Source organism: Mytilus edulis, chromosome 2 (assembly GCF_963676685.1).
Source record: "Mytilus edulis chromosome 2, xbMytEdul2.2, whole genome shotgun sequence".
Taxonomy (NCBI): Eukaryota; Metazoa; Mollusca; class Bivalvia; order Mytilida; family Mytilidae; genus Mytilus; species Mytilus edulis.
Genome location: NC_092345.1, coordinates 50,633,026 through 50,644,026, shown reverse-complemented (window position 1 = coordinate 50,644,026; position 11,001 = coordinate 50,633,026). Strand labels below are relative to the sequence as shown.

Sequence of the window (11,001 nt, the reverse complement as noted above, 5' to 3'; positions counted from 1 at the left end):
ATTAAACACACGAGACGAGACGGAAACATGATTGATTGATCATGATTGATTGATCATGATTGATTGATTGATTGATTGATTGATTGATTGGTTGGTTGGTTGGTTAAACACGTTGGAAAGGGTCAATTGAAACAGCGAAAAAGAAACAAAGGAGATCTTGAACCCTATATTAAACACATGAGACGGAAACATGATTGATTGATTGATTAATCATGATCATGATTGGTTGATTGATCATGATCATGATTTGTTGATTGATCATTATTGATTGATCATGATTGGTTGGTTGGTTGGTTGGTTGGCAAACACACATAAAAATCTTCAAGTCGTGCCCCAAATCACATATGTACATGACCTTGACCTTTGACCTTGTGACCTTTGTCAAGGTCATTGCTTCACAATGTCATTGCAAAAGACCCTATGGGTCAAGGACCTTTTGTTTAAGTGTTTTGCCTAATAATGGCTTTTTATAAACCATCAATGGGGTTATGTCCCTTACATAATGGTAAAACCAATACAGTCATAATGTAACAAAGTTGCCCCTTGAAGTACTGAACATTTTTCACTGCTTAAATTTTCTGTATCTATAACCATTCAAGAATTATAGGGAAATCAAAGACATATGAAAATCTAAAATATGACCTTGACCTTTGACCTTGACCTAATTTTCTAAGTTAGGACCCAGGGGACTCAAATAAAAACATTCCAGGGTTATACGGTTAACGGTTTATGAGTTAAAAAAACATACCGACAAATTTATTCCGTAAAGGTACATAACTCCTATAAAATTTCATCGAATCGCTTCGATCCAAATTAGCCAAAAATTCCTGAGGATGTAACGAACAATTTGTAAAAAGAATTTTGTCGCTTTCTTATTTTGTTACGAAGGAGATGCACACACATGACAAACAGTGAATAGGAAGATAACTCTTACAAAGAAAATGGTTCGGCTTAGCAGGGTGAAATTTAAAAGCGCATAACCTATACGATACAATATGAAAAAAATCTAAGCGACATATTGCGAAACAAACATTTATCGCAAGAACAAAATTTGGCGGAAGAAAAAAAAAAAAATAATAATAATAATAATAATAATCAGAACAAATACAATAGGCTTTCCACAGAAAAGTGGAAAGACCTAATAATCAGAAGAAAAACAATAAGTCTTTCCACAGAAAAGTGGAAAGACTTAATAAAATTCCCAGGTTTCCAAGTTAAGAAATAATTGATGCAAGCTATACTTTATTGTAGTTTTAACATGGGTAGGCATTATATATATTCGTGATTATTTTTGCCCGAGCGATAGTGATAATGATAATATAATATATATGTAGGATATAATTATGTAAGAAGCATTGAATGTATTGCGGTCGATTTAATAAAAAAAAATAAAATAAAGAATATGATATAAAATTAATAGAAAATAGAACCAGAAATATAGTTTCTCATTTTGTAGTAGTTTTCATCATGACCAGTTCACAACAGCGAGGGACGTTTACATCACAACAATGTTTTGTAATAAAACAGTTAAGCAAAATATCCGAAATTATACACAAACAACTGTAGGTGGGAAAATTTAAAAAAAAAAGCTATTTGGCACAACTTTTTTTGAATGTTCAGTGTTAAACCTCTTCATATCTGATTTGGCTTTCCAATTCTTTTGATTCAATCACCACTGATGAATGTGTATATGTATATAACAATAATATTTAGTTTGTTTTTAATTTACTGATAACAAAATCAATATTAATACCAAAAAAACAATATTCAATGATCTAATTACAGTGTTGAGTGGTAACCTAGGTGTAGACAATAAGAACCTTGTATCTTTGATTGAGATTCTACATCTATATTTGTAGGTAATAAGAAGTTAGCAAAGGTCTTAGAAGACCTATATGGAGATATTGATACTGTCGAGTTTTATGTCGGTCTGATTAGTGAGAAACGACGACCTCGGGGAATGTTTAGTGAGGGTTTATTAGAGATTGGCGCTCCAATGTCAATCAAAGGAGTTATGTCCAACCCTCTATGCAGTCCGAAATATTGGAAACCGTCCACGTTTGGAGGGAATGTTGGATTTGAAATAGTTAACACAGCAACATTAAAAAAACTTTTTTGTCAAAATATGAGAGGCGATTGCCCGGAAGTTTCATTTAAAGTTCCTGGTTTTGTAGAGCAGAAACGGACGGATGATGATTGCACAGAACACGAGGAACTATAAAGCTGTGATTTATTGAAATCATATGTGTTTCTCTTTTTTCCTTTACATATTTTAGAATTGATATATCTATCAAATTCATGATTCGCTTTCAAATTTTGTTTCTTCTTGTTATGGTATGTTTTGTCAATATTACATATATTGTTGTAATTAAATAGTGTGGACACAGATGAGTGTGGATAGTATGTTTTGGCAATATTACATATATTGTTCTAATTAAATACTAGTAGTTACTAGTATGTAATGTAGTTATCCATCAAACAAATTAAACAATTATTGTAGAAATAAAGAATTGCATGTTTTATCAACACAAAGACAGTCCCCGACAGGTTTATTTGGTTCTTCATTTATTTTAACGGAGAATCATGTGTTTGTGTTTTTCTTTCGAAAGGGTCTAATTAAAATCTTATTAAACAGTAGGGCCATGTTGGATTATGTCTGTTTCATTATAAATCGTATGATCAAGATAATTATAAATGTGATCTTCATGTTTTCCTTAAAAAATAACTACTAAAATATCATCGGATCCAGTATTATTAATTTAGATATTCACATATAAAAAGAAGATGTGGTATTATTGCAAATGAGACAACTCTCCACAAAAAACCAAATTGACACACAAATTAACAACTATACGTCACCGTACGGCCTTCAACAATGAGCAAATCCCACACCACATAGTCAGCTATAAAAGGCCCCGAAATAATTATTTGTTTTAATATATATCCCTTATTCCTTATTCCCCAAGATAATCATCCAACATCCTCAAATCAATAATGTTTATCTCAAAAACACAGGTCTCAGGCACTTGTTTCAGAAATAAATATGCATACATACATTTTAATTAATATTAAGGTATACAGGAAAAGAAAATTCTTAGAAAAGTGTCTTTGACACAGGCGCTTGTCTAAGACAAAGTGTTATATTAAGGTATGGATTTTTTCTGAGACAAGTGCCTGTGCTCCAAAACCATTTCAACTTCCACAATCCTTTCTTGTTGAATAATTTAGCTTGAACATGTATGAGATAGTCTTCGAAGTTGAGTATCTCTACAGTGGAATATACGAGATCATCTTTCTTGTTGAATATCTCAGCAGGGATGTGTATGAGATCATCTTTCTTGAAGAATATCTCAACAGGAATGTGTATAAGATTATCTTTCTTGTTGAATATCTCAACAGGGACGTGTATGAGATCTTCTTTCTTGTTGAATATATCAACAGGGACGTGTATGAGATCATCTCTCTTGTTGAATATCTCAGCAGAGATGTGTATGAGATCATCTTTCTTGTTGAATATCTCATTAGGGATGTGTATGAGATCATCTTTCATGTTGAATATCTCATTACAATCTAATTAAAAACCGATCTCTCATCGCTCCTGTTTCTGATATGTCGCGTGGGAGCTCCCACGCGACATATCAGAAACAGGAGCGATGAGAGATCGGTTTTTAATTAGCTCCCACGCGACATATCAGAAACAGGAGCGATGAGAGATCGGTTTTTAATTAGATTGATCTCATTAGGGTTATGTATGAAATATTCTTTCTTGATGAATATCTCAGTAGGAATGTGCATGAAATCTTCTTTCTTGTTGAATATCTCAACAGGGGCGTGTATGAGATCTTCTTTCTTGTTGAATATCTCAGCAGGGATGTGTATGAGATCTTCTTTAGTCATTTACAAGGTATGCCGTAAGTTTATTTGAATATCATGCTTTGGCAATTACAGTTCCTATCTATTTTCACTTCCACAAACAATACAAAAATTTGTAAAAATCATCACTTAAAAAAAACCGTTCCTCTGCAGGGTCAATTGAAAATTGATGTCATGATGACTTATTTGTACACCTCATTTGGTACTTTTTCTATCTATTCGTTTCTGCTAAAATGTGTAAAAATTTACTTTTAAGGGCAATAGCTCCTTTAAGCTGTCAACTTTTCAAATTCTGTAATGTTTTATTAATGATCTAGCAATTTTTTATTATAAATTTTCTATCTATCTATAATTGTTTCCAAAATAATAACCATAAACTGTGGCTATTAAATGACATTTCAGCAGCAGTTACTCTAAACTAGGTTGTTCAAATTTACTGAAAATTTAATGGTAGTTAGAACTTGACTTGCTGATCCTTTTAACTAAGTCGGTTTTGTTTTAACTGCCTTATTTTGGGGAAAATAGGCAAAAATGAAAACTTTAATCAACTTTAATGAAACAGTTTTTATGGATACAATTTTTATTTTGACTTTCCTAAGGAACATTCTGATTCAGATTGCTTACATTTCTCCATTTCTTTATCTTAACATTTAAAATTGAGAATGGAAATGGGGAAACAGTCACAACCCGACTAAAGAGCAGAAAACACCAAAGGTATGTACAAACTAACATCTGTATTAAAAAACTAAATCCTGATTTGTCATTATCCAGATAAAAAAAATCTAAATTCATGTTTCTCAGATTTGGAAACTTTTGAAATAAATTTGGTAAGAATTCTAATTTTTGTAAGCTATATAGAGGGCACTCTTAAACAAAATGCAGCTCGTGTTCTATCAAGTTAAGTAAACAGTTCTATCAAGTTAAGTAAACAGTGGTGACAAGAGCCTTTCAGATCTTGACAAAATTTCAAGTTTTATTTAAACTGAAGTATTTGTTCATGTTTCCCAGTTTCTATTCTGAAACTGTGATTACCCGGTCTAAATTTTGTTAAATTTTTTTCTGCTGTTTTCCAGACGCAGGAACTATATTTGTTCCTACAAAAAAGAGAGTCTCCTATAATAACCTTCCATCATTACCAAACTGAACAAATAAATAACACGACGGATGACGTATACGGTGCAGGAAATGCTTACCCTTCCGGAGCACCTGATTTCACTCCCGGTTTTTCGTGGAGTTCGTGTTGTTTCTTATTCATCATTTGTAACTGTTGATGTAAATGTCTTTTGGTTTTATGAGTCTTTGTTTACTCCTTGGATTTGATTGTTATCTCTTTAAACTTTGTGTTATCTAGCAAAGGTGCGATATCTGTTCACATTGGAACAAACATTCTATACCCTAACTTTACAAGGTGAAGATTTGATACTGTGTTATTTCTTGAACTAGAAAACGTGCCGGAATTATATGTACAAATGTATTCCAGTTTGCACTAATACGATGTATAATGATTATTAAAGGAATCTCTATTCAAACAAGCTAATCTCGTCATATTCTTTATATGTCTGTCCCAAGACGGGAGCCTATTAATGATTCAGTGTTGTCGTTTGTTGCTTTTGTCATTTCAAGCCTTTTTGAGCTTGCTATTTGGCGAGTAATTTAATCATTGTCGAAGGCACTACGATGACCTATAGTTGCTACCTTTTATGTCATTGATCACTAGTGAAGAGTTTCAATGACAATTCAATAGGCCAAAAATGATCAAAGACCATTACCTATCACGATCCTTTATTTGCGGGTTTGTCCAGAGGTGCGATTAAGACACATGTTTTTATAGTGTTGTTTACATTTCATATACTCTTGTATTTGTTTTTTACTTATTTTTTTTGTCGGGTACATGTCATTATGATTTGTTATACTGATTGCATTATCAACTACGAATGACGGTGACTTGTTTGATGGCGTCTTTTTATTATTATCATTTTATATGCGTGCTTGAACGTTTAATTCAGTTGTAGTGTATGTTTACACAGTTTATACTGATGAATCCAAGTTATAGCTAGATAACCAGGTTTAAATTTGCAATTTGGCAATATGACGGAACATTAAACAATTGCCATACAAGTGAGCGTTATAGCTAGCTATAGATAACCAGGTTTAAATTTGCATGTGCTAAGTCAGGAATATGAAAGTTGTTTTCCTGTGGGTTTTTTTCAAACAATGTGTTTCCAATACACAATAAAGATCTTCGTTTTATAAATATATGACTGCTGTGCATAAAAAATAATGGAAACCAAATGGGGTAATCTTAACTTTTCATACGACATGCATAAAAACTTGTGCATGATGGACAGACGGACTTGTATTGTTATAGGGCAACTTGTCGGTGTTGTACTGAATATCAAATAATCAGATCCAATTGCATTGAAATATCATAGCCATATTCACAAACAAGACTGACGCGGAATAAGTCACGAAAATCCATTTTTTTGGTATACTAATTACGAACATAATTATCATTTGTAAGATTTAACTAATCGTTTTCGTGAATTTTTGCAACAACAAATAAGCGTCAACAGATCTTTCACGATCCTAAATTTCATTTTTTTTATAATTATTTCTATTTTTGTCAACTTTTTGTTTAAACTATTATAACAAAATTAAGAACCATTTTAAACAGTATATGAAACGATTTTTTTTTTAGAGAGAAAAGTAGTTTAGGCATTCAAAACATAAAAACAAAATCACGATTGTTCATGATATACAGAGTGACATCCGTGACAGAGACCATTTTGTATATTGAATGTGACAGAATGCACAATAATAAAAAAAAAAACTATTGAATAAATGTAGATTTCTGAAATTCTTTCATCGGGCGCATTGCATTTGCGTGGCAATTTTTTTTAATCCAATCTCTCATTTGCGCCACAAGGTTATATTTCATTTGCGTCAAAAAATTAAAAAAAATTACATTTGTTGTTACTATCTCTCATAAATCTAAATCGGCAATCCTAAAAGATACATTTTTTATACGTAAGACAATCTATAATATTGTATATTTGTATCCATATTAAAGTGATACGTAAGTAAAATATTGAATTGAATGGTTTCATAGAATCTATTATTTTGTCACCATGTATGTAATTACTCTACAAGTTCAGGCATCCAGTAGAAATAAACAATTAGTGCATATAATGGTTGCTATAAATTTAAAGTAGCCTCCAGGCATAAACAACAACATTTCTAACTAAAATTTAAAATACTACCGTCTTTATTTTCTAATCTGATTAGACTACCGTATTATTGTTTAATTGGATTTTTAAATGAGCGGTAACACCGAAAGAATATATGTTTATCTAACGGTATAATATGCTTATTTATGATTAAATGAAATAACAAACGGATCAAATGGTCATTTCGGACACATCTTAAGGTAAGCTCGCATCAAATCTAATGTTATTGCATGCTTTACACCGACGAGTTCTATAGTGAACATACTGGTCTGTGAACGATCAGAACTGAAACGCTCGCTGAGACCACTAAGGCAAGTTTTCGTTGGCACAAATTCTATTACGATGTCATAAATGAATATGATGTTAACTGTTGTATGTTATTCTCTTGTATTTCCCACTTTATGAAAATTAATTCACGACAGTCCACATGAGCTTGGAACCTATAATGTCTTGTAATTTTCTTCTGGGAATAGAGGGACAGAATGTATAAAAACGATTGTTATTGTAATATTGTTTGGAAAAGTACAAGAACACATGAAGTGAAGAATATTTACATAATAAATTGTCACCAAAAAAGATAAAAGCAAAAAAGGGGGAGGGGAGATGGGAAGCGTTTCTCTGCAATATCATTATTCTTAATAATTCAGTAGGTGATTCAGTCTGGATTTTTGGAGTTACAATAATAACCTCACGAGCCGAGGACAGTTAGCTAATGCATTAGTCCCAACTTCCGAGACAATAATTAAATCAGGTTAGGTAGACTGGAATCATGATCTGTTTATTTTTGGACCATTCGTCAAATGATGTCAAATAAACTCTTGCCTCGAAGATCATAAACAGCTGTGTAACGCAAAATACATTATAATGAGCATGATGAGGGACATGTGCAAGATATTTATTATATATGTCTGATATAATCTATTGACGGTTATTTATATTTTTGCATTTCACGTCCAGTATGTTTTTGTTAGATGTATTTCTATTTGCATCCATCTGATGAGTTAAGTCTTATTTTTATAGTTCGTTCTTAATATGTTGTCATTGGTACATCGGTACCACTGTTCCACGTTGGGGAGAGGTTTGGGATCCCGCTTACATGTTTAACCCCGCCACATTCTGTATGTATGTGCCTGTCCCAAGCCACTGAGGAGCTTGTAATTCAGTGGTTGTCGTTTGTTTCTGTGTTACATATTTGTTTTCTTTTCATTTTTTTTTGGTACATATAAATTAGGCTCACAATTCTCGAGTCAAATTTTGGCCGTTAGTTTTCTCGTTTGAATTTTCACGTTTACATTGGGGCCTTTTAAAACTGCCTATGCGGTATGGACTTTGCTCATTGTTGAAGGCTGTATGCTGACCTATAGATATTAATTTCTGTGCCACATCTCAGAGGTGGATTGAGGGGGGGGGGGGGGGGCAGGGGCCCGGGCCCCCGCTTTTCTGGAAAAATGTTGGTTGGTTATATAGGGAATCACTGAAGCGTGATGGAAGCGGGCCCCTCTTAGGCAGTCAGTTATGAAAAATTCTGGATCCGCCACTGCATCTTCTTTTTTTTTTTTTATTTGCAATTGGTTTATTTTTGTCTCTTTGGAAGGGATGTTGTCTTCAAGCAGCATATTTTTTTAGTTTGACTGTTACAGTAATATTAAAAAGGTTATAGAAAGATAAATATGACACTAAATCGATGTATCAAAGACAATACAAATCCCTCGGTTCAATAAATTCATTGAATGAAATGTCTATTTAAAGAGATATAGATATGCACTTCCTTGATTTACAATACAAACAATACAATATAGATACAATATAAGTATTTTGATTATATCAAGGACGTAAATTAACATGGATTACAAACATACCTCTTTTTTTATAATCAAAAGGAACCATTAGTTTAAACTTTTATTTGACATGTGCTAAATTCAACATGCACTTTAAAATAGCCGTCTTAGGGAAATGTAACGCCTTTTCCTGATACTTTTTTTTTCTAAGTTTTAAAATTATTTTTTTCCAGTAAAATATTCTGTAATATTTTAACTTATGCTCATTGTTGATTTCATTGTACGGTGACCTTTAGATCATAATTTCTGTGTCATTGGTCTCTTTTGAAGAGGGGGGCAATAGGGGGTCTGTTAACCGGTTAACAACACCTCGATTTTGGCAAAAACAGTTAACAAAAAATGCAAAAATGCTGATAACAGTTAACAAAGTAGGTTGAAAACAGTTAACAGCTTTAATTGATCTCAGATAACAGTTAACAACACCTTGAAAAGGGCCATAACAGGTTAACGGAAAAAGGTACTGTGACTTTATCATTTTTATAGTAGAATGTCTAAGGCCCAGCTTGTCTGGCAAAACAGCCGTTGGACGTCAGAGTAATCTCGGACTAGTCTAAGAGTAAACAGAATGATGTCTAGCAGAATTCTTAACTTGTACTTTAAAAGTAAAATATAATGTGACCGAAAATTTGCATTTAGATCTAATTGTTGAGATCCTGTTCAAGTACAAAGCATGGCATTGTGGGTGTTGATGTGAGTAATATAATGTTACTATCCCAACATCACAGATATTGAACTTTGACAGGAAGTGTTTGGGATGTATATATATCACAATATATTTCCAGGTAAATTGTTTCTTTGATTGATGTTCGGTTTTCAAGGTGAGACAAGTTATTCATTCATAGATTTAACAGACAGTAGCAATACATTGAGGTTTATATAGTGTGTATTGTATTGACAAGTATCTGAGAAGAAAGAGAATAATTTGTTAACAGGTAAAAATTATTTGTTTTATCCTTTTAATATACAAAAAACTTTTAAAAAACATTGAATTGCATGTTGAACATAACAAGTAGAGCATAATAATATTAATCTATCAACGCTAATTTCAGTTGACTATGTATTGCAACAGTGACAGTTTTTAACAAATGATATAATATATTGTTTAAATCCGGAAGATCTTTTACTCAGCATATGCATGCATTGCAATAGAAAAAAAATAAAAATAGACATTTTGAAAAGTACATGTAGTAGCTTAAGAGATTCAAGAGTAAATATTTTGTTTACCTGTTTCAATTATATTGTTTATGCAGACTGACATGAAGAATGAGAGGCAGAGTGAGAGAAAAAAAGGTTTCCAACCCAGGGTAAATGGGGGGGGTTCCAACTTTATGCCCCGTTTAAATGTAAATGATCGTTAAAAAAAAGGGGGGGTTCAACCTCCCCCTTTTCCTTGGATCTGCCAATGAACATATTTTTAGGATTTCAAATTCTTCATGCAAATCAAAAGCCTTGAAAGGTGCTATTTTAAAGGTCATGGCCATGAATGAAAACTTTTAAAAATAAATAGGAGAAAAAGTTTACCATTGACTATTGACTGATTTGATAAATTCATTATGACAAAGATTTGTAATAAATTTCAAAATTAAGAAAAACATGATATTATTCATCCATGTGTTTTAATAGATAAGTGTTCACAAGTGTTCATATTGTTTAGTGATTTGTTTCTTAAGCAAGATTTTCAAGGAAGAACCTCTGTATTTTGTCATTGTACATTATCTAATCAGATTATGGAAACAATGATAATTTCGTAACAAACCAGGAAATTTATCAAGGGTATCTTTATTCCTGGTTTCAACAATTGTGAAATGGGTCAAGGAGATCTGTAAACTAGACTGCTTGTGACTATAACTATTAGCTTAAATACAAGTAAACTTATGAAATAAATGAAATTCAAGTTAGACTGCTCAATCTATTATATGTAATTTCAAGTGCATGTATTACACTTCATATTTTTTTTGAAATATTTTCAAATATAAACAAACAATTTTTTTTTCTCATGCATTCATCAAGTGCAAAAATCATGATAATGGATGATAAAGATAAAAGATATATTGGCATTGTGT

General features: G+C 32.2%; 2 protein-coding genes across 3 annotated transcripts in view; both read left to right on the top strand.

The window, feature by feature from the left end:
- Positions 1-2,240, top strand: part of LOC139512381 (prostaglandin G/H synthase 2-like) — a 49,570-nt gene extending 47,330 nt beyond the window's left edge. Inside the window, exon 9 of the mRNA XM_071299977.1 lies at positions 1,860-2,240. Coding sequence (XP_071156078.1) covers positions 1,860-2,221 — 362 coding nt within the window. The 3' untranslated portion in view covers positions 2,222-2,240. The remainder of the gene's footprint in view (positions 1-1,859) is intronic.
- Positions 2,241-9,597: 7,357 nt separating this feature from the next.
- Positions 9,598-11,001, top strand: part of LOC139510213 (prostaglandin G/H synthase 2-like) — a 38,345-nt gene continuing 36,941 nt past the window's right edge. The window contains exon 1 of one of the 2 annotated variants that reach the window (XM_071296685.1): positions 9,598-9,720. The gene's annotated coding sequence lies outside the window, so the exon portion shown is untranslated. Of the gene's footprint in view, positions 9,871-11,001 lie in introns of both variants that reach the window. The other variant, XM_071296683.1, reaches the window with a different exon arrangement.